This window comes from Dioscorea cayenensis, chromosome 5 (assembly GCF_009730915.1).
Source record: "Dioscorea cayenensis subsp. rotundata cultivar TDr96_F1 chromosome 5, TDr96_F1_v2_PseudoChromosome.rev07_lg8_w22 25.fasta, whole genome shotgun sequence".
Lineage (NCBI taxonomy): Eukaryota > Viridiplantae > Streptophyta > Magnoliopsida > Dioscoreales > Dioscoreaceae > Dioscorea > Dioscorea cayenensis.
Genome location: NC_052475.1, coordinates 2,725,106 through 2,750,246, shown reverse-complemented (window position 1 = coordinate 2,750,246; position 25,141 = coordinate 2,725,106). Strand labels below are relative to the sequence as shown.

Below are 25,141 nucleotides of genomic sequence, written 5' to 3'. Positions count from 1 at the left end.
TTGATTTAATCATTGAAAGTATATGTAAACCTGAGTGGCAAATATACAATCAAATAAAATTAAAAAAAAAAACATAAAATCAAAATTAGAATTCCAACTTTGGGTTATTAAATCAGATGCAGTTATATGTTTATCCAACATTATCAATTAAAATTACATTATACAGCATTTTATGCAAGTGAAGTCTGAAGATTACATAGCCAGCATTGGTTATAACTTTTAACTAATGCCCAGTGCAATGAGTTTAGCCTGACAATAAGCATTTTCCACCAACATAAGTGCGAGGAGAGTTCGAAGATAACTCAGCTCGTATCAATGATAAATAATGTCGGTCTTACGAGTTCATCAGTCTTTCCATAACCAGCTTGACAACCGCGGCTGCATCAACTGTGACAGCAACTTTAACTATTGGTTTATTAGACCATTCGGTTAGTTCTTCAAACCTGGATGGTCGATGAAAGTGGGGTGAGTAAAGAAAAGCAGAAAGCTATAGTTTTAGAAAGCGAAAAGCTTTAATTTGATACTAAATCATCGGTAGTCAATATTCTAGAGTATTTGTTCCAACTTTAATAGGGTACCATCTGCAATAATCTCACTTTAGCCGGAGAAAGTTTAAGAAATCTATTATCTTATATGAGGTGGGCAATTTAAAGCTACTTTTAAACATTGATAAAAGAATCATGATGCCCATACCATAAAAGGTAGAAATTAGACAAAAATAAGCATACTATATGAAATTCTCTAACCTTCTATTGCTGTTATGAAACATTGTGAGTCCTCTCATGATGCCGGTTGTCTGAACTCGTACAACCCCCTCTGTATAAGTTAATAATGATGGATTAACAGCAGCAAGAAGAGTTGTTGGGTCATGAAGGTAAACACCTGCATCCACCAAATGACATGATATAAATAGGATGAATGTTTGCTAACTTCTTACTTGTCGCAAACATTTTCTAGTGCAAACCTTGCACTCCATAGGAATCATGGTGGTATGAGTAATAGAATCCTAAAATCTTGGACATGTATTGACCAAACTTCCGGCCAGATTGTGCAAGTGTGTCACGATCAGCATCTGCAATGTGTATACTCAGCTTGAATGATGTTAAACATAAGTATGCTAGTTATAGAATAGAGACTTCGGAATTGCCTAGCAAGTCAGGAAAAGGTTATTCTGTGAAACACAAATTCCTCTATGAAGGTTGATATTTTTGAGTTTTATAATAACAAAATTAAATGATATCTCGTACTGAATAGACCTTTGAATCTCATGGCACACTACAGAAAACCATTTCGCTTAAAAAATTTGATTATATGTTACACAAAGCAATAGTTTTTGCAGACCATAAAATGAACAAGCACGAAAGTTTGTCAACAACAACGCTTCAGATAACGCAAAGATGAAGGGTGGGCAAAGATATTATTTTCAAACAGATTTTTAAGTATCCAACTACTAGCAGTAAAATTAGTTGTAAGGCAATAGTTGTCAAATGGCATCCTCAACAATAATACATTTAATTCGTAGTTAACTTGAAATCAGCTTTCTCTCTTCATGCAGCAGAACTCACATCTGGGATTTATAACAATCATCACATTTGGGTTTAATAACTCCATTTATAGAAAAGTTTCAATCCAATTAAGGTCTTATATCGATATTATGTGGAGACAAGACACATGTTCTTCACAAGTTTGAAACAACTTCCAGATTGATTCCAAATAGTCATCACAACTATATTATCATTACTCAGTATGGAACGAGACATAATAATAAATAACTGTAGACAAGTTAGTTCCAAGCAAGGATATAGTATTTCAAATTCAGATACCAAAACTATGTGCTAGAGAGAAAGCCTCATAATTTCTGTGAAATATGATCAGGGTACCTGTCAGAAGAACTTGGTGTGTAACATTTAAGCCCACAGCTAGCACATCAGCACCACTGGTGAACACCATGTCAGCAGCCTCTGGGTCACCAAAGATCTGTATATCCATTTAAGCAAACAAACAACAATATGTTGATAAAATCATCTTTTGATAAGACAATAATATGCAGTTCAATTAAATATAATGGCACAATAGACTAACAGGCCTACAAAAAATCAGAGTGTTATTTTTAACGTAAATTGCTTTGAACCAAGACAACTCTAGTTTAAATATTCCCTCATCTAGACTGCGCATATGTAAGGAACAACAGTTTAAAAAATGCTTTCCTCTTGCAATATTTATGTTGAGTAGAACTTAGATGGGTAAAGACTAGAAAATAGAAACTAGTTTTTACATGCAAAAGTGGGTGATGAGCCAATGATATTAGTGTCTTGCAATATTTATGCTGAGTCAGAACTTACATGGGTTGATACTTGAGAGCACCATAAAAACTAAGACTAATTTTGACATCCACAAGCAAGTGATATGCAAATGAAGTAAGGTTTGACAAGTCATTTTGTTCTTTAAAGTTTAAAGAGTAGTATAAGATATAATACCAAGTTTAATGTAGAAAAGCAAGGGAAGTATTTCTGCCACCAAGATACATCCTGTTGCTTGTAAGAACCACTGGCTAAGTTTACGATTGTGTTAGTTAAGCGTAGTCTTATCAGCTTCATAGAAACAAGCGTTTTAAGAACTAAAAGCAACCCGGACTCTCTTTTGGCTTATTGATCATTTGACACTTCTTGTTGTTTTACAAGTTTGATCATGCCTAACCCATCCATCAGACATACGGTTAAAAGTTTATCATTTCTAAAGATTTATCTATCATTGCATAATTGGAAAAAAAAATAAATAAATAACTTCAAAATAATAATAGTCATTAAACATTTGTACCCCACGGCTAATAAAGGTTGTATATGAAAAGGATAAGAAAACATGATATGTGGTTAAAAGTCCCTGGCAGCATCTACAAGAACTACTACATGGCTCTATATTAGTGCGACTAGAAAATAAGTTCCTAAAAATAATGAGTTGTTCTTTCTTCTTTGCTTGCCAAACTTTTGAGGGAATTTTCTCTTTCAAATACCAAGGATTTCATTTTTACTTCTTTTCTTATTTTTATTTTTTTTTTCTAAGTGAATGTAATTTATTAAACAAATAATATTTCTTGAAATTAATTCCATTTATAACAATGTTTTAGACCTGTCTAAACAGATTTTGAACTTTTGAATTAGATAAACTTCATCCACAGCTTGCCATTCAATTTCACCTATCATCAGTAACAGATAAAAAAAATTAAGCTAATAGGATATTTTCCATAAAGAATAACCATGATTTATGTAAGAAATGCGTAAAAAATAATATATTAAAAAGGGCCACCGTATCTAGAGAAGACATACATTAGCCTCTGCAGCCGGATTAACATTTCCATTAACTAAAAATGCACCACCAAGGACAACAATTTGCCCTATCTTTTTTGAGAACTCTGGATCAAGTTGAATTGCCTGCTCCAAGATCAGACAGAAGTTGGGATCATCAACTAGTCAAAGAATCATTCAAACAGTAGGAGATCAACCAAGGAAGAATCTTACCAAGGCAATATTTGTAAGTGGGCCAAGCGCAACAAGGGTAACCTTTCCGGGATTTAGATTTGCTTGCTCAACAAGAAAAGCAGGAGCTGACTGATCAATTTGCCTTCCCTTCGGTGAAGGGAAGTTCTGGTTTCCAAGACCATCCGCTCCATGAACAAAATCAGCTATCCGAAGCTTTGTGGTTTTCTTTACAAACGGACAAACCAAATTAGCTTAAGGTGTCATCCTCATCCATGAATTTCATTAATGAAAGCATAAATTCGGCTCCAATGATTAGATTGCATTAACAAGAAAGCCCGTGGAAGTGCCAGCGCAACTAAACATGAGAAATGAATATGTGATAGAAAATAAACTTAAGCAGGCATGAGTGTCTAAACTCTAAATCACAATGTAATAAGAGCAACAGTACCATCATGTACTACTATAGCTTGAGGCACTTTGAAGATGAGCTCAAGCACTCATAGATCAAAAAAATTAGGAACCATTGCATTCCATCTCACATCAAAACTTCTGAATGGGCTCCAATTCTTGTTACCACCAAAGAATGTAAAGAACCAAGAATGCTACTTTAGAAGCAGCAAAATCAGGACCATTGTCTTGAAAGAACTAATTAAAAGACAAATTTCGTACTAAAGCCCTTTGTTGCTTGAACTCATGAACAATTCATATATAAGAAAATATGAATTATTAATAGTTACCCAACTGAGGTTGTTCAAATTTTAGCTTCCTATCATGCTTCAGTGGAAATACTGGTTCTAAGACAAAAACAATATTCATACAGTCATCAGGAAATTAAAATCAAAAGTAAATACATACATTGATGGTTACATGAGAACCCTCAGCCACTGGAATATCAGTCCGCTCTGCAAACTCCAACTGCAATTGTCATTGAAACAAGGAGGTAACACCATAACACATCAAAACTAAAGAACATCACAGTAATACTTCAGCCAAGGAACAACATAGTAATATAGAAACATTCACATATGCATATGCCAATCTGTATTTCACTCCAACTAGAGCAATAAATAAGTTAAATTATAATATGGAAATTCATGCCTTCAGGAAGTCACCAATAGTTTTTTTTTTTTCTATTAGTACTTAATTGAATACTATCAAAAGATCTTTTTTTTCTTCCTCTTTGATGCTCAAGAAGCAAAATTCATACTTCTATCAAAAATCAACAGATGAATTTGATGTGATCTCAACTCCTTTCCACTCTCCTACTTCCAATTATACATCCAGACTCCAAATAAGAACAAGAAAGAATTCATGAAAAAACAACAACAGAACACCAACCCTCACAAATCCAACAAGAGCAACAAAGAATTATTACCAGATGCAAAGCATTCCTGGTGGCCAGAGTAGTGTAAACATTCCCGAAGATCGTGGTAAGCCCAATAACCTCCACCTCCGGCGACCTCAGCGCCACAAAGATCGCCATGGCATCATCTGGAAAAGTAATCCACAGAGTCATCACGAGATTCAAAATCAATCAATAAACAAGCAAACCAAGTTAGGGTTAGGGTTAGGGTTCCTCACCAACGCCAGGGTCGGTGTCGATGATGATCTTCTTCTTCTCAACCATTCCCATAGTGCAACACGCATTCCAGAGATCCAAGCGCCGAGTTCAAAAGCAACATTAATTTATCATGATAATTTTGCATTTAACCCCAATAAGATTTCGGAATTGTAATTGGGCTGCCTTTTTTGTTTATTTAATAATAATTTATTACGCACATAGTTGGGTACTTTAGTGGATTTAATAAATAAATCTTATCTTTTGATGGGAAGTTCCGCTCAAGTGGACTGGATGTTCAATAAAATTATTTATTTTACCAGGATAATAACGAATGGATTTTTTTGTATAAGTTAAATAAATTCAAAATAAACAATATATATATATATATATATATTCAGGGATCAAAACACATTTTTACATAGGTATAATCTAAGAACCATTGGATCACTTACAACTAAAAGTCATACCCTTCCAATGCTTTAATTCAAAATTAAAATTTCACATAAAAAACAAATGTTAGAGGACAATAACATCATCATAAACACAAAATTCTCATAGAGTACACATTGTTAAATTTCCATAAGAATACAAACTGATAAGTCATCAAAATTTACCAACAAGACAGTAGTACACTCACAAAGGCAAAAAAATTATGACCATCCTGCTTGTGATTTTTCATGATTCAGTAGTTTTACATATAGTCATCATGTAAAAGATCATGACACTTCTCCCGGGTTTCTAACAAAGCAAATCAGGAACTCGGTGTTCCCTTCGGCGCCCTTGAGAGGGGATTCGATCCACCCCTTGTTTTGGAAGCCGAAACCTTCAACACCTTTGATTATTCTATCAAGAACCTGCACGAAGAAATCGAAGTGAATCAATAGTACAAAGAAATATGATTAACAACTTTCCTACTATTTCTTCACGAAACATATGATAGATCAAATCATGAACATTCAGGTTTCGACCAATGTAATAACACAGAGCTGCAGTAAATAGAAAGCCATTAGGAGCCACTAGTAAGTAGTAACTCCTATCAAGAAGAATTGATACTACATAGCAATTGCAAATAATTATATCCCAATCTATTGAAGACAATATTTCAAGGCACAGAGATTGTTATTTGCATGGTAGAAGAAACCGGCCCGGGAAAAAAAAAATGGAATGATATTTACTTCATTAAGACTTGGTTTTCTGTGTGATCACATTAAAACATCTTATTTCTTGTTTTCAAGAAGGAATTGTTTAGGCTCTTTCCATAGTTTTGAATGAGAAAACATACTTCTTGATGCACTTGTGGATCTCTTACAATTCCACCTCCTCCGACCTGAATAAATAGGGAAAGTAGCAAATAAACAGTTAAAGAACAGTTAAGAGAGATTAGTGCAAGTACTAAACAAGTGAGCCTGTCCAAGATTTAAGCAGCTTTAACCAGGGGAGAGAATTGGTCCTCTCCCAAAGGGGATAAGTGTCGAAATTTGCATTGATGGCTTAAACCATAAATCTATTTATCAAGGCAAAAAGTTCAAGAGCTTTTGATGTGATGCTGTTTGATTACAGTCCGGTAAAAGCTCTATTTTTTTATACTCATTATAAACCAATAAACTTGCACAAGAATACAAGCAGATTCAAAACTGCAAACCTGGGACCGATGAGCCTCAAATTGAGGTTTAACCAGTGTCACTAATGTTGACTCTGTCTTCATGACTTTCACCACTGCAGGCATCACCTATAGTTGTAAACATGAGAGTTGTATACATCTGTTTAAGTTCTGTAAAAAAAAAATTGGAGAAAACAGGCAAAATTCTGCAAAACTAGCTAGGCCTCAATGGAAAAAAAGTTCCTACAACTTCCAAAGATGTATGAAGAGAAAAAACACAATTTAGAAAAACACAATAGCTGGTCTTGTACTTGAAATATAACAAATTAAAATAAGGTTACGAGAATGCAAAGATGATACCAAAAAAGAAAAAGAAGGTGATCTTGTTCAATCCTGAATAGATTCAACAATAACACAAAATATTTGTAGAACATGGAAATCCAGCATTCTATTATTATGTATTTCTATAAATAAAATCTATGCACCAAAATTAATGCTAACTTCAATAAAAATCCTTGGTGCAAATTAAACAAGTATAAATGACAAGATATCAAGGGAGCTTACCAAAAGAATAGAAATGAATGACAGGTCGAGAGTCACCAAGTCAACTTGTTGCGGTAGAGCAGAGAGATATCTTAAATTTGTGCGTTCAACCACACAAACACGTTCATCTCGACGAATTTTTTCAGCCACCTAAAAGTCAATACAAAATCATCCCTGATAAAGAAGAGGGCTAGCAACTAAACACGCTAACTTGGACATAATTACACAAGAGTGTAAAAGTCATATATTAATTCTGGTAAAATTTTCCATTTAGGCATTCCTCAAAGAAAGCCAAACACCTTGGAGTAACAAAAACAAATAACATATAAAGGGCATATAATATCTTCTTATAGGTTGCTATACGGCCTCTGACCCATACATCAGTAATGAACAATGTTTCACTGGGGATAAAAAATTAATAATAAATAAATAAATAATAAAATAAAACTCGGAATTTTGTATGCTTATTAGTGAGATTATACTGAGAATATAATCAGTGGTACTTTGCAACTGCTGATAAGTGAAGCAATTGAAATATATTAAAATAAACTGATGTTTAACCAGGGAGTCTTGAATAGAAATAATCATACCTGTCCATAACCCACATCAACACCATAAACAAATGATGCACCATGCTGCAGTAGACAATCTGTAAATCCTCCAGTAGACAATCCGGAATCAAGTGCAACTTTCCCAACAACATCGACACCAAGTTGTTCTATAGCAGCCTCTAACTTATATCCTGCTCTGGATTTAAGGAACATGAAGCAGAGAATGGACAACTGAGAAATTTTTCATAATCTCATCACAAGGCATTCATAGCTGCAACAAAAGCATATTTTTTTCTCCACAAGATAATGATATCTACAGAAACTCTGAAAAGAGAACACCATAAAAGTGGAAAAAAAAAAGAGTTTAACGAACTAACTAAATGGGTGGTTCTTCCAGAAACATCACCTACATACATATTTTGGAATTTCAGCCTTTATTTCTACAGTTGATTTATCAGATACAGGAGTTCCAGCTTTGCTCACAACTCTTCCATCAACAAGCACTTTGCCTGCAAATGAAGTAACAATAAGATAGGATCAAAGGAAATATGCTGCATCTTCTATCCCTAAGGATGAAGCATAATATTCACACACGCACATGCACACAAACTGCTTTTGTATCTGTATAAACATTATAGATATAATCCAAGAGCTTTGACAGAAGAGATTGGCAAACAGACATGCAACAACATGAACAATTGTAAACAGTACTGTGACATATAAGCTAGGCTGCTAGAGTGCTGTAAGTTTTCAGTGGCTGCACACAAGACAGGAAACAACCGCTGTAAACTCCCTCCAACCACCTTAAAGATAACCCATATTGGCTAGTTCTTTGTAATGAAAAATTGCAACAAGATGAACCCCATTAAGCCAATGATCTTGATCAAGCATTGGTCCACAAGAAACCATCTTAGACTACAGTACACAAAAATTATGCAAATTCACTGCAAAGTACATGATGTCTCATAAAAGAATTATCTCACACCCCAGCTAAGACATGAGAGAAGAAGACAAAACATGATTATATATACTATAGAATGAAGCATCACATCTCCACTACCCAATCACGCTATTCAGCAAGAAAAAAAAGGCATTAAGCTCACACTGAAACTAACCTTGCAGAATCCATGACTGAATGTACGTCCTGCTATATTGCTGAAACCTTTCAAGGCATATCTCATCCAACCTCCTTTTTCTAAAAAAATGCAGGAGACATCAGTTATAATGACATAAAATTAACTAAAAGACATCTTCAAAAGAAAATAAGGAGCACTTTGCTGTACCAAGAAACCCACTAAATGGGTGTTTTTCTTCTAAAGAGTCATAATTGTATAATAATAAGTTAATGACATCAGTTATATACTACCTTAGCACAAAAAGACACCCTCAAGAGAAAATAAGGAAGACTTCGCTTGTAAATTACAATCAAATTAGTGTGTTTATTGCCAAACAGAAATGAAAACATTACAAAGATATCAGAAATTGAACTAGCTTTACTCTCTTTTTCTAGTGATCAAAGGATCAATTAAGATGTCATCTTTTTCCTTTTTCTGCTTTTTTTGTTTTTTCAACTAGTCAAAACTTGTCAGAAGGTGCTGCATTCATCTCAACGATTAGCATGTTTCAGTTTTGCATATATTAAGCACGCATTTCTATTTGCATATAAGGTTCATAACCATAATATATATCTATAATAATCCATTACCCATATACCATCAAGAGCCAAACAACATGAAACTCATATTCATCATAAAAATTAATTCCAGCGATAATGAAGTGAGAATAGCAATTAACAAGTGACACATACTTCTTCGGCAAAGGAACTCTATCTGATTTTGCAGCTGAGAACGCTCTCACACGACACGAGTGTGCTTGAAAACTGGTCCATTTCACTACAAAACCACAAAAACACATAAATAACTTCCTAAAAACTACAAAACAGGCAAATTTACACCAAATATATTTATTTAAAAAAAAAACAGAAGGAAACTGGTCCATTTCACTACAGAACCACAAAAACACATAAATAACTTCCTAAAAACTACAAAACAGGCAAATTTACACCAAATATATTTCTTTAAAAAAAAACAGAAGGAAACTGCAAGCTTTATCGGCAAGAGAAAATAAGATGACCATCAAAGGAAATCGAGATTAAGAAGCGAAATCAAACAATTGAACCAAAAACAAAACCTAAACATTATATGAGTTTCAAAAATCGAATCTTTTTATACAATTACGACTTCAAATCATACATTAAATCAAATCAACACATAAAATTAACCAAAAAAAATAGCACAAATGAAAGAAGAAAAAAAACCGAAAAAAAAAGGCCCCAATGCATCAACGAGGACAAGCGGGATTGCAGAAAAGAAGGAGAGAAACGAGCAGAAAGGTGTCCATACGCTGAAAACGCCGGCACAACGGAGAGGCCAAGGAGGCGGAGAGGGCGAAGGCCCCCGAGATAGGGGCGCTCATGCTCTCCTCCAAAGCTGAGACTGCGGTCACTGCCTCTCTCTCTCTCTCTCTCTGTCTCTCTTTAAGCTTTAAGATTTTTAATTGGTTTTTTTTTTATATACTAACTTTTTTAAAATATTTACTTAAATGCGCAATTTTATAAATATTTACCAAAATACGTAAAAAGTACCTGGTATTTTTTACACGGGATACTTTTTCAGTTTTTTAAAAATTTTATAATAAATTTTTTATATAATATTTTATGTTTAAGTCTTTATAAATTTTTTAATTTAAATTTTTTCTTGTAATTCTATTTAAATTTTATAATGAGATTTTTATATAATATTTTACGTTTAAATCTTACTAATTTTTTATATAAAAAAGTACAATACAAAAAAAAACTATACATAATACTTTTTATGTATTTTAGTAAATATTTATAAAAATGTGTATTTAAGTAATTTAAAAAAAAAAAGCATTGGAATGGATTATCATGGTGGATATTGTCGATATTTACATATATGAGTTACATGTTAAAAAAATTGAATAAACTAGATTTATTAATAAAAAGAGAGAAACACAAAACACGAAATTTATTAACTAAGGATGAAACAAAAAGATTCCACATCACCTTGGAGCTATCCCATGGTCTGAGTGGGCTCCTTACCTATGTTCACAACTCTGCGATCCCAGTCCCTACATGATGTCCCAACAACTAGTTGCATCATATAATGGAGATGAAATCGTCAAGTCTTGCCCAATCCTCAACTGGGATTCCTCTAATTGCTATAGAATATTCATGGACTCAGCTTCTGACAGTTGACCCACCACCAAACCTAGATAGCCTATCACGTCCTGATGTAAAAACATGCAGATTGCTTGGCCTGACCCACAATCCTTCATATTCCCCTTCACTAAAGGTCTCACCTCATTCTTAAAAAGCTTATGAGTTGAGTCCACCCCCTCGGTCAAACTGGGTGGAGCCCATATCCCACAACGCATGCTGTGAGGACTTAGCCACATGTTGTGAAACTACAACCGCTCTAGCAGCGGCACATGTCCCTCCACTACATGGGTGCATGCCTAGATCCCCATGCAAATTATAAGAATTCTCATCACGCTATACTAGGGGTCGTTCGACACATTGGTCAAGTCAGTAAGCCTAACCATGCTTTCCAGAAGTGAACCCTCCTATGTCCATCTGAGTAGCCTCAAAATAGGGAGACGCTCATCCAACGGTCCCCAGCATCTTTCTCTGAGTGTCCAACAATTCTTTGGCTCACTGGTCTTAAATGTCAAGCTCCTTCGTCATGGCGGGAGACAGTCTCCACCGCCGATCGACCAGCTTGGCAAGAGTAAACCGCCACGCTGGAACCCCATTATTACCACTATTACAAGAGAAAACTCCACGATCACAGTTGGAGTTTCAACATAAAGCCTTCCCTTCCTCCTCAACAAATTAACGTCACTATCTTTGCCTGTCTCCAAACCTAGAGTCGGAATCCACCGTCGCGGCTTGCACTCTAGCTCATCGCCCCTACTATGCATCATTCGGATCTTTGCCGTTGGGTCGGGAGCTTCGCTCCACCACCCCCAAATCAGAACCCGATCTAATTGATGGCAGACTAGTCGAGCATTGGATGCTTCCTTGTCTTCAAAATGTTGTGAGTGTAGCGAGGAGCTATCGGAACCTCGTTACCAATAATCGTATGAAACTTAACTATATTTGAGCTTGTTGCCAGAGGATCTTTCTAAGCCCAAGAGTTGTAGAAACCTTGTTGGGGTTGATCAACTCGGGAGTTCGACATCTCCACCGAGCGACGCTTAAGGCGGTCATTTTTTGACAAGCCGGCCACACACGCAACATCTTTAACCACATGCTTTTCCTTTAGCTCCCAAGGAATCTCGTTGGTGTGTTGTTAGCTGTTCCCCGACGCTAAGGACCGAGTGTCCTTTGTTACAAGACTTAAAGATTGCGAGTGCCCCTAAGCGCAGCTTGTATGGCTCAACCACTCTTCACCACTACCAAGGTAGGACAAAGGTTTGTAGACAATTTTTTCGTCTTCTGTGAACACTAATCTAGTGTTCAAGAGTGTTTGCGAGGGAGGCAGGTTATAATCGACATCAAAATTGAGCACGTTGGTATCAATGATGTCGCATTCCTCGATGAAACTAGGAGGGTCCCAGCCTTCCTCCTCCTCCTCCATTAGGAGTTACACACTTATATATATCTAAAGAAAATATAAGAAGAAACAAAATATCTTTTCCGATGAAGAAAAAAGTGGCTATTTTATAATACATTCACGTAGGATGGAGATGGTGAAGATAAAAAAATATAATGACAACTCTAAAAATTATTAATTAAATTAAAGATTAATAATTTTGAAAATAAAAATTTTGTAATGTGTTAAAATAAGGGCTTGGAATAGATCAAAGGTTGGGTAATTTGTGTGGGTGAATCTGTCAACAAATAATTGAAACTCGACCGTTCATCGGTCTCTTCTTGTTCTGTGCTTTTTTTTTTTTCAATAAATCATAATTTATTTATATTTATCAAATAAAAATCTGAACTATTCACAATGCGCCAATTATAACTCAAAAATTTACTTTAACTTTAATATGTCATTTTTTAAAAACCATTTATTTCAAATTTCAATAGACAATTCAATGATCATTAGCCCCACCTTCCATTGATTGTTGAGGAAAACTTTCTCCATCTTACATAAAAATTAAAATTAAAACATTTTAAGATAAACAGAAATTTAAATGTTAAAAATTTAAATTCAACATCAACCTTGTTTTATTTAGACCTATGATGTAGATCTCAAGATTAAATATTAAAAAAAAAAGTAAATAAGTTTTTTTAAATAATTAAATCATTCAGAGTAAAAAATGACATGCTTTTATAAACTTTTTATATTTATTTTACATTTTTAGCTGTTGAATCAAACACTTCAAAATGATTTCACCAATTTTAGCAAATTTTAATCTAATAAAAAAATTCTCCAATTTAATAAAAATTTTCAATTTATATTTTTATGAAACATTTTTTGTTAAACTGATGAATAGTAAGCAAAAAGATGATTAAATATTTACATAAAAAAACTTGAAAATTAAAAAAAAAACTATGAAAAAAAGATGATGTATTATGTTAAAAATTGAGTATAATGGTGACTCATTATGTAAAAATTATTTTATGATGATAAAATTTTAAAATATATTTAAATAGGTTTTAAATTGATTATAACTATTTGTTGGGTTCCCCAATTTAGTGAGCTCTACTGTGTTTAGTGGTTCTCCTGCCCTCTATTTGAAGAGATTTTTCATAAAAAAAAAACTCTTCGTTGGTTTAGTTTCTTATTTTCATCTCATTTAATAAAATAAAAGGGGATTGAAATTGTTTGGAGTAATGTTTAAAAGTATAGGTGATCACCTGTAAAATTACACCCATAAACTTAGCTGTATGAACAATTACGCATGTATAAGTGGTCGTATACCACAACATGAGAGACTTATGAACAAGTTTACTCTTGTAATAATAGTCATATACATGCTACTCCCGTAAATAATGTTGTGAATAGTAATTATTACAATATTATGAACTGTAACTTTCTTGAATATCTCAAGTATTGTTCAATGATTCCCAATAGTATTGATGATAATCACTAATCAAATAGTCACTGCCGTTGTAATAGATGAGCGGTGAGACATTTGATTTATGGGGTGTTTGTTTGGTAGTATTTAAAACTCTTTGTAGTTGAAATTACAAAATTTTTTGGAGTAAGTTGTTTGGTTTGGTGGATTTAAAAAATCAACTGGAGTTGCAAATCCTCTTTGATTGGATTTTGGTGGATTTGGAATTCCAATTAAAATTATTTTTTAAAAAACTAAAATATAGTTAGAATACAAACAAATAAAATTATATAATTAATTAATTAATTAATTAATTTGATAAATGATATTTTTGTGGTATATAATTGATATATTATATTATATTAATTATAAAATAATTAATATATTATATTTTATTATAATAAATTAAGTATATATTAATTATATTAATTACTCATAATATTTAATATTTAATATTTAATATTTAAATTCATATTTACATAAAATAAAAATAATTTATATTAATTATTACATCAAACCAGTTTTCTAAATCCAAATTTACAAATACCTCCAACCAAACACAAAATTCTATGATCCAGCATTACAAATACATCCAACCAAACACTGGATTTGACTCTCCTGGTTTTTCAAATACAAGGATTTATAAATACAAATCCACTGCATTTTTAATTACTACCAAACAAACACCCCATAAATCGAATGTCTCACCGCTCATCTATTACAGCGGCGGTGACTATTTGATTAGAAGATTGAAATTTTAACTTCCTTGATATGATTAAGACATAATAGAACAGGTGTGGCATGTCTTCATTATTGAAAAAAAAAGGTTTAATTGCTATACAAGTCCCTGTAATTATATATTTTTTGCCTTTTTAGTCATTATAATATTTTTAGGTATAATTAAGTACTCATATTTAGTCGAATTGGGTCATTTTAGTCCGTGGTGTAGATTGGCAAGTGTAAATTATAAGGACTTAATTGTACCTAAAAATATTACTGTGGAGCAGAACGATCCAACTCAACCAAATATGAGTACTTAATTATATTTAAAAGTATTAAAAAGACTAAAAAATAGAAACTACATCATCATAAAGACATGTACGGTAATTAAAAAATAAAAAAATAAAAAAAAATCTTTTAAAATATCTTTGAATTCAAGTTTTGTGTATTTTTCTAAAGTTCTGAGCTGACCACATGAGTATTTACTTCTGCTGTTGCTCCATTTCCCAACCACCACTAAACTATTCCTCTCACCTTGTCCCACTTCCTCCCCATTCTTCTTCTACATCTTCTTCTTCTTCTACTTGTTGAATCTCAACCAAACATGCAGATCTCTAACAAGTATTCACACTCTGAGATCACCCTGCACACCTCCAAGAAAGATTGCTGGCTGGTCATTCATGGCAAGGTTCAGTTTTTCTCTCTTTTCCTCCTCTTTTTTTCTTGTTTTCTTTTTGTATCTTGTTCAGTGTTTCTTTAGTTCATCTTTGTATATCTCAACTCAATCTTTTTGCAGGTTTATGATGTGACCACTTTCTTGGAAGATCATCCTGGAGGGGAAGATGTGCTCCTCCATGCTTCAGGTTCATCTCCATTTTCACTTCTCAACTTAGTTCACAACTGATCTAATTCATGTTCTTAAGTTTCAGTAATCCTGATGAAGATTGTGTTTGTGTATATATAATATATGCTTGCTTGTTGCTCCCAAATGATTCACATCAGTTACACTATAAATTTCAGTGCTAGATGATTCAGAACAATGATAAATGAGACAATGTGATGAATTAATTAGTTCATAATTGATTTAGATTGGATGCAAAGACTTCAATAACAGTGTACTGTAGAAAGGGTAAACCAAATAACATGTTCTCAAGATATATAATATACACATATATGAGAGAAAACATGGAGAGAATGTATCTTTTCTAATGGAAATAATTGAGTGATTCTGTAAACAATTTATTTCTTAGAATTCCTGCTATTCAGTGTTTGGTTTGGGATGTTACTTGTTGATTTAAATTCATCTTCAAGCCTATACTTGATTAAAAGTGATAAGAAAATAAATAGTATGTTCTCAAATGATCTGTGATTTTTCGATGTTGCTTTGGAATGTGAAGCCTCTGGAGATGCAACACAATCATTCGAGGATGTCGGTCACAGCTCGGCCGCAACCAGTCTGATGGAAGGCTACTTGATTGGGGTGGTGGAAGGCTACAACGGCGGCAGCGGTGGCGCGCCGAAGGCCAGAGAAGGCGGGGCAATGAGAGCGAGGGCAATGCAGGAAAGAGGGCCACCATCATCCAACTTCCTGGACTACATTTTGCCTCTGTTCATTCTTGCAGTTGCATTTGGAGCTTGGTACTACCTCACTCATTATGCTCATGATAAGGCTACTTATTAGATGATTTAAGTGTCTGCATTACTGTTACTGTATGCCTTTTGGTTTCAATTCTAGAACTAAATGTGAGAAGAATAAAATGCAGATTTCAAGTCTTGTTGTGATTTCTTGTAGGGGATTTAATGGTTTCGATTTATCGAAACTTTTTGTTTCATTTATGTTGGTGTTCTTGCCAAATGATTCTAGTCTTATAACTTGTTTGATTTGAATTAAGCTTGGTTTTAATTTGGTACTTGTTCAATATAATATTTTGTTGTTTTAATGTTTTTTTTTTTTACCAGAAAGTGAGTAAATGTGTTGAGTATTTCAAATGTGTGACTAGAGTGGGTGATCGTTGCAATAGCTAAGCGATTAAAACATTTAACTCCGATGCAATAGGTTAATGGTTCACTTTCTTTAGAGGGTGTTTGATTTAAAGGATTAGGCACTATTAATAGGGGTGAGTAAAAAAAACCTGATTAGATGATCGGTATTCAATTTTGAACCCGAATTTTGGGAATATTGGATTCAAAAAAAAAATTGGGTATCTAATTTGTACTTTTCACATGAAAATCGGATCGGATTCAAGTCAAAGAGAAAATAAAAACTAAGTTCCCGAATCTGAATCTTCTGATAAGGTTTTAGTATATATATATTTTTAAATTTTTCAGGGCAAAAGGTGAAAAACAAAATCCAATTTTCTAATCGGACCCCTTTAATATATATATTTTTTTTTTCTAATTCCTCTCTTCTAAGCTTCATTGCTCTCTCATTTTCCCTAGCTTCATTATTGATAACACATTTATGCAAATATTTGTTTTCTTTTATTATTGTTTAAGATCGATAAAAGTTTTTATTATTTTTATTGTGTTGAAAATAATATAAGATTTTAATTTTTTTTTTAAATTATAAGTTTGATATATTTATTGTTTATATAATGTTATAAAAAAATTTCATAAGACTGATAAAACTTAAATTTGGATCCACCTGGTACCCAATTTTTGGGATTCGGTTTAAACCAGGTTGGATATAGGCCAAATTTTTGTCAATCTGAAAAATCAGGTAAACAATATGTTTTCAAAATCACCCGGTTTTGCTCACCTGTGACTATTAGAATGGGATTGATTATTAATAGTAATCAATACCCATGTTTGGATATTAGCTATTGATTGGAAAAAGGTAGTATTGTCAATGGGAAAAAAAAGTTTATTACCCCAAAATTGGGAGAATAGGGAGGAATAAATACTATTAATAATGAAATGATAATTTTCCCCATAATTAAGATTTAATTAAATAATAATCATTAATTTAAATAATTAATTATAATAATTAATAAGAACTATTTAATATATACAATTCATTATAATAATTAAAGTGAAAATGATATTTTTACTTTGGTTGATATGTAATTAAATAAAAATTATTAATTAAAATAGCTAACTAAAATATTTATGGCAAATATATTATCTTTGAAATAAATTAAAAAAGATAATTAAAATAAATTATTTAATTATAATCATTATTTAAATTATTTTATAATCTAGCACATTTAGTTATTAGTAAACATCATCTATTATTATATACAATATCATTTGTTTATATTAAGGGACATAATAATGACCTCACTGCATTTCTTTCTTATATTTTTTTCATTTCACTCTTTTTTTTTTTCCGACCAAACACGGGTTTTTACTATTTTATTCTCTTCATTTTCATTCTCATAATTCCTTTTTTTTTTAAAGCTATGTCCATTTTTTTTTTTTTAGAACAAATTGAGATTTAAATTAAATTTGAGAAAAAAAAAGAAATATGTTTGAGTATTAATATATTTATTATTTAGAATTGGCATAAGAGCATGACCTTTCTTATCAGAGTTGGGTTGTTTGCTCATTTATGGGAATTATTTAAAATTAATTAAAAAAAAAATAAAGAACGTAATATTGTCAAGGGTTTTTATAAAATTAAACAAAGGAACCCATTAGTTAAGTGAAACCAAGTGATTGGGTGCTTGAACAATATATGACTTATTTGAAGTAATAAATAATGCTTTGAAGGAAACCGATACCAAAACACATTGATTTCATCAAGAAAAAAAAATTATATGGAAATGAAACATAATTTAAGAACAATTCAAAGATATCCTTATTTTAAAATTTTATATTTGTTAAAAATATATATTATAAATGTAAAGATAGTAATAAGAATAGAGAACCAGAGTATTTACCAAAAACCCAAAAACCCCTGAAGAATTAACTTCTTCTTCTTCTTCTTTTATTTCTCTCTTTTCCTTCTCTTCTCTATATCTCAAATTATACAAATGAGGGGGTATTTATAGGGTTACAAGAGTTGAATGAACGGTTAGGATTGATTTGATCCGACGGTCCAAAATACCCTGGTTGGTGGAATAGTAACAGTACTGGCGGCTGCTGCAGTGTTCTCTAGATGATATGCCTCGTTAAAACCTTGCTAGAAAAAACCCAGTGGGATAAAAACCTAGCTAAGGAAAAGAGTACACTATCCTTGGTACATTTGAGAGTTACTGTCTCATTAAAAACCTTGCCTCGGAAAAACCCATTGGGACAAAAACCTTGGCGAAGGGAAAAAGAGTACAGTCTCCCCCTCAAATAAATAACTTTTAACTTATATCAGAAGTACTTACATCCTTAAGTCTTCTTATCCCGATTTTGTGTATAAGTCTTTGGTGAATGCACTTAGGAAGTGATTTTGTGAATAGATCAGCTTGATTCTCACTGGATTGAATCTTTTGAACTTCTATAACACCTTCTTTCTGGAGATCATGAGTGTAGAAGAATTTTGGTGATATATGCTTCATTCTATCACCTTTAATATAACCTCCTTGTATTTGAGAAATACAAGCACTGTTGTCTTCATAAATTACTGTAGCATTTGTTGTTACTGATGGTAATTTGCAGGATGACTGTATATGCCCAATCATAGATCGTAACCATTGGCATTCACGACTTGCTTCATGGAGAGCTAGAATTTCAGCATGATTTGATGAAGTAGCTGTAAGAGTTTGTTTTGTGGAACGCCATGAGATAGCTGTACCATTGTAAGAAAACATGTATCCAGTTTGAGATCGCCATTTGTGAGGATCAGACAGATACCCAGCACCAGCAAAACCTGTGAGGTTGGATGAAGATTCTTGTCGATAAAATAAACCCAGATTGTTTTAACCCATAAAGAGATCTCTGTAATTTAATAGAGTATAAATGATGATTATTTGTAATGTTTATTTTTCTATATTCTTCAGGGATTTTCATATATATGTCATTTTCAAGTAATCCATACGGATATCTTTGTGACAACATCCATCAATCGCATATCTAATTTATTATTCTTTGCCATGGCAATTAAAAAAATCAAAAAAAGTAATTCCATCCATTACTAGGAGAATATGTCTCTTCATAATCAATACCGGGCATTTGAGAAAAAACCTTGAGCAACCAGGTCTTGCTTTGTATCTCATAATTTAATTATTTTTCATTTCTTTTTCTCACAAACACCCATTTATAACCGATCGGTTTTATCCCTTCCGTGTTGGCACTATCACCCCAAACACCTCACGCTTTTGATAGGGAATTTAGCTCGAGCATGGATAGCTTTTTTTCCATTTTGGCCAATCATTTCTTTTGTCGACATTCTTCGATGGATCGTGGCTCGGATCATTATCGATGATTTATTTCTATATCTATAGCCACATTGTAGATGAATATATCATTTATTTTCGGTCTCATGCCGATTCAATCTTTCGACCATCATCTACATAGCAAATTGAATTTTCAACATTTTTCGTAAATATCATCCCCCATCGATTCTTCATTAACTTGTTACGAGGGTTTTATAATTTCCTCTCCCTTTTCATATGGGAGATCCTTATCTTTATTTTTTTCCGCTTCCTTTTTCTAGGAGCTCGAATCTTTGGCACCAATTGGTCTTCCACGCTTTTTGTCGTGGTTTATTTTTCTACTTGATTTTCTTTCAATGGATTCTTAGGAATCTCAATTCTTGCGGGAGCATTGGCAGTCGGTATATATGATTTGGTTATCATTTTAGTATCGATGAATGCATCGGTATTTCATTTGCAATATTTTGCAATTTAATGATCCTTTGAACTTCAAGTTCACATTCATTGAGTACGAGGATCATATGTATGTAATCGTGATGCATTCCAATCAATTTCTTTTTGGCTCATTTTGAGTAATCATTTCTCCCCTAATGCGGGGAAGACATATTCATCAAAATGACAATCTGCAAATCTTGCAGTAAATACATCCCCTGTTAATGGTTCTAAATATCGTATAATTGAAGGAAAATCAAAACAAACATATATACCAAGTCTTCGTTGTGGACCCATTTTTGTAAGATTTGGTGGTGGTATTGACACATATACTGCACAACCAAATATTCTTATATATGAAATATCAGGCTCTTTACCCATAACAAGTTGGTGTGGTGAATATGAATTACATGTAGTGGGTCGGATCCAGTATTAAAAGCTCGCAGATGCAAAAATAGCATGACCCTCACGCACTTGTAGGCGGTTTCAGTCCCTTAATAACATTGGACGGGCAATAATCTGGAGTCTTTTAATTAATGACTCCACCAATCCATTTTGGGTATGTACATGAGCTATTGATGCTCAACATGTATTCCAACTGCCATACAATAATCATAAATTGATTTTGATGAAAATTCACCAGTATTATGAAGGCGAATTGTCTTTATTGGATAATCTGGAAATTGTGCTTTAAGCCTGATAATTTGTGCCAATAACCTTGCAAATGCTACATTCCTTGTAGACAGAAGTGAAACATGGGACCATCTAGTCGATGCATCGATTACAACTATAAAATACCTAAATGGTCCACATGATGGATGTATTGGTCCATATATGTCTCCTTGTATTCTTTCTAAAAATTTAGGAGATTCACCAGTCACCTTAGTTATATAAGGTTTGGTTATTAGCTTTCCCATTGAGCATGCTGAACATGCATATTCATTATGTGTTAGGATTTTATAATCCTTCAGTGGGTGTCCATGAGAACTAGTAATAATCCGGCGCAACATAATAGCACCCGGATGTCCAAGTCTTTCATGTCATATTTTAAATATCTCTGGGTCATTAACCTTCCGGGTTAATACTGTATGTGATTCCATCACTTTAATACGTGTAAAATATAATCCTGAAGATATACAGGGAAAGATTTCAAGTACACGTTTTTGGCATGAAATAACTTGTGTAATATAAAGATATTCTTTTCCTTCCTTATCAACCGTCTCTAAATGATATCCATTGAGACGTATATCTTTAAAACTTAAAAGGTTCCTCCTAGACTTAGGGGAATAGAGAGCATTTTTCATCTGCAAGGATGTTCCATTTGGCAACATCAATGCTGCTTCTCCAGAACCTTCAACCAGGTCTGATGACCCTGCTATTGTGGCTATACATGCCTTTCTCATTAATAAGGATATAAAATATATTTTTCTTGTCAAAATAGTATGCGTTGTCCCGCAATCAATAATGCATTCATCATCAGCCATATTCTAACAAAACAAAAGAAAAACATAATTTAATAAAACATAAAGACATATTACAAACTAGTTTATAATGAAATCTAACATATCTAAATATGTATTTTCAGTTACATTTGAATTATTTATAGAATTATTCTCTATTGGATCAACTATGGGGTTGTCAGCAAAATTTGTCTCAATATCTTTACCTTTCTTATTTTTAAGTGATTCTTGGTAAAGATGGACAAAATGTTTAGGGGTCCTACAAATTCTGGACCAATGACCTTCCAGGCCACAACGATAGCATGTATCCTTCTTTGTCTCTGATCCCATCTTGTGGCTTTGTTGTTTTTGTTGATGTACATCAATTCTGTTATCGCGCGGTTTTTAAAACTAGCACCGCGACCACGCCATCTTCTTTGCCCAAAATTAATTTCTGGCAGTGGTGCTGATCCAGATGGTCGAGATTGATGATCCTGCATCAACAATTCATTGTTTTGCTCCGCCACAAAGAGACAAGAAATTAATTCAGAGAATTTTGTAAAATTCTTTTCTCTATATTGTTGTTGTAATATAATATTTCGTGCGTGAAATGTTGTAAATGTTTTCTCGAGCATCATTCCTTCTGTCACTGTTTCTCCACAGAGACGTAGTACTGAAACAATTTTAAATAGCTCGGAATTATATTCTTGCACGCTTTTAAAATCTTGAAACCTAAGGCTTGACCAATCATTACGTGCTTTGGGCAAGTAGACCATTCTGAGATGCTCAAATCTTTCTTTCAGGGATAACCACAATTCCTGTGGATTCTCAATAGTCAAGTATTCATTCTTCAGGCCATCATCAATATGATGCCTTATAAATATTAAGTCCTTCGCCTTATTATCACTAGGCTCATTGTTATTAGCCTCAATAGTTATACTCAGGTTTCTTGCTTTCAGATGGAGCTTGATATCGAGGCTCCAGGATATATAATTCCTCCCCGAGATTTGAAGGGCATCGAATTCTGTTTTTGCAATATTTGCCATTTTCTTCAAAATAATAATATAGCATGTAATTAGAATAGAGAGTACAGAATAAAATATAAAGCATTTATACTGTTCATATATACGGTATTGTTCATGTACGACACTATTCATATATATATATGGTACTATTCATATATACGGTACTGTTCATACGCTCAATTATTGCAGCATTGGGAATTAAAATTTGTTTGAAACTGATTATAAGTTAAAAGGGAAGAAGAAGTAAAGATAAGGGAGAGAAGAAAGTAGGGGGCCGAAGGAGAAAAGCCGGCCTAGTTGCCGACAGAGAAACTCGAAGGGGCCGGCGGAGTAGAGAGAAAGCGACGGAGAAGAGAAAAAGGGCCCGACCGATTTTTACCTGATTTTGTCAACGATTGCCGGGATCGGAGGGTCGCCGCGAAAACTTAGGAAAAGATGATGCTTGATAATTTGGATTTGATGGAAAACCTCATTGTAATAATAATATTATTGTTTTTCTTGTTTATTTTAAAAGTACTGGTAATATTAGCCTTAGTGGCTTTAGTACTGTATGTTTTTTTTTTTAATGTATGCTTCTAAGAAAATCTTATGTATGGTTGACTGAAATTATGTATTAAATAAAATGTATGGTTTGCTAGTATTATATTTACCCGTCGAACCTTCCTGCATTCAGTGTTAGAAATGGATTCCACATATATAACATATATATTAGATGAGCCAAAGAAAATTAAAATCATATGAGCAAATTCGTGCTGATAACGTGTTAAAAATATATGTTATAAATGTAAAGATAGTAATAAGAATAGAGAGCCAGAGTATTTACCAAAAACTCAAAAAACCCTGACTTCTTCTTCTTCTTTTATTTCTCTCTTTTTCTTCTCTTCTCTATATCTCAAATTATACAAATGAGGGGGTATTTATAGGGTTACAAGAGTTGAATGAACGGTCAGGATCGATTTGATCCGACGGTCCAAAATACCCTAGTTGGTGGAATAGTAACAGTACCGGCGGCTGCTACAGAACCACATGGGCGGCTGTTACAGTGTTCTCTAGATGATGCTACAGTAATATTGCTACAGTAGGCATCTATTAAAAGAATATTTGTTTATAACAATATTGTTTATTTATGCTTGGCCCTTGGCCACAAGTTCTGTGACATATTAAAATAATTAACAACATTGCTATTTAAGAGGCAATGTTTATTGAGTAATGCTATATCGTGCGAATAACTTGGCCGAATTCATGACACGAATGAGGTGGCAACCAGGTGTCATCCATTATTATCTCTCCTAATTAATATTTTTTTTTAAAAAAAAAAACAAATCAAACCCTACATCTACTTTTCTCTCTTCGTCTTCACACCGCCGCCATCTCACACCCTCCCCTACCAAACTCGTCACCCGCCGTCGCTGCCTCCATCGACTCCGACGAACCACCATCACCACAAAAAAAATATGGTCACTCACCCATGCCATCCCGCAAACGAACATATTGTTGCCGTTACCGACACCGACGAATGAGCACCCAGCCATCCTGTCTTCATTCTCACCCGCAAACGAACCTGTTGCTGCCGTCACTAACACCGACAAACTCCATCACTAGCCGCCGCCAACAAACCCCATCGCACGCGCCATCCCATATTCTTCTTCCTCTTCTTCGTCTGCGTCTGCATCTTCACCAGCCAACACACCCTGTCACTCTCTCTGATCTCTCTCAAAGACATACTCACTCACACCGAAAGTTGATGTCAAAGTGTTTACAGTGGGGTAAAATAATGTAGACCATCCTCTTGGGGATGGCGATAGAAATTGTTCTGATGATATTGCTTGCAATTGGATCCACTGGTTCCTCCGTTGACATCAGTATTTTGAATGAATTTTCAATAAATTCTGGGATTTGTTTGCAGATGATGTATGATTTACATAATTTCGTTAATAATTATCTATTGAATTTAAGAATCGTGATTTAAAGAAAAGAACACTTCAATGAAAGAAGTAAGAGTCTCTTTCCTCAACAAGGTTAGATTTGTCCTTGTTAGTTCAGCATGTTCTCTATCAATTTGTGAATTAGAGACAAAAGAAAAATAATTCTCAATGGAAAAAAAAAACTTGTAGAAACATATGGGATGGCGTGAGCAATAAAGTTTGTTTGCGGACTAGTGATGGAGTTCGTCGGCGTTGGTAATGGCAGCGACAAGTTCGTTTGTGGGTGAGAGCGACAAGTTCGTTTGTGGGTGAGAGCGACAAGTTCGTTTGTGGGTGAGAGCGAAGACGGGATGGCTGGGTGACCATATTTTTTTACCGGCGACTAGTTATAGTTATGGGGGTTCGTCGGAGTCGGTGGCGGCAGCGACTGCGGGTGACCAGTTCGGTAGGGGGGTGTGTGATGGCGACGGTGTGAA

General features: G+C 33.7%; 3 protein-coding genes across 3 annotated transcripts; 1 reads left to right on the top strand and 2 right to left on the bottom strand.

The window, feature by feature from the left end:
* Nucleotides 1–85: 85 nt before the first annotated feature.
* On the bottom strand, nucleotides 86–5,187 carry LOC120261866 (probable uridine nucleosidase 2). The gene is made up of 9 exons (XM_039269873.1): nucleotides 5,058–5,187; nucleotides 4,852–4,967; nucleotides 4,332–4,391; nucleotides 3,516–3,701; nucleotides 3,324–3,428; nucleotides 1,881–1,977; nucleotides 965–1,072; nucleotides 747–882; nucleotides 86–443 (listed from the first exon to the last, which is right to left on the bottom strand). The coding sequence occupies exons 1-9, from the start codon at nucleotides 5,107–5,109 to the stop codon at nucleotides 335–337; spliced, it is 969 nt and encodes a 322-aa protein (XP_039125807.1). The 5' UTR covers nucleotides 5,110–5,187; the 3' UTR covers nucleotides 86–334.
* Nucleotides 5,188–5,553: 366 nt separating this feature from the next.
* On the bottom strand, nucleotides 5,554–10,254 carry LOC120261867 (hemolysin A). Its single transcript, XM_039269875.1, has 9 exons — nucleotides 10,134–10,254; nucleotides 9,539–9,623; nucleotides 8,847–8,926; nucleotides 8,138–8,240; nucleotides 7,771–7,927; nucleotides 7,202–7,330; nucleotides 6,680–6,766; nucleotides 6,320–6,364; nucleotides 5,554–5,891 (listed from the first exon to the last, which is right to left on the bottom strand). The coding sequence occupies exons 1-9, from the start codon at nucleotides 10,204–10,206 to the stop codon at nucleotides 5,754–5,756; spliced, it is 897 nt and encodes a 298-aa protein (XP_039125809.1). The 5' UTR covers nucleotides 10,207–10,254; the 3' UTR covers nucleotides 5,554–5,753.
* Nucleotides 10,255–15,018: 4,764 nt separating this feature from the next.
* On the top strand, nucleotides 15,019–16,374 carry LOC120261679 (cytochrome B5-like). The gene is made up of 3 exons (XM_039269656.1): nucleotides 15,019–15,226; nucleotides 15,335–15,401; nucleotides 15,936–16,374. Exons 1-3 carry the CDS (start codon nucleotides 15,143–15,145, stop codon nucleotides 16,217–16,219), a joined length of 435 nt encoding a protein of 144 aa, XP_039125590.1. The 5' UTR covers nucleotides 15,019–15,142; the 3' UTR covers nucleotides 16,220–16,374.
* Nucleotides 16,375–25,141: the final 8,767 nt, after the last annotated feature.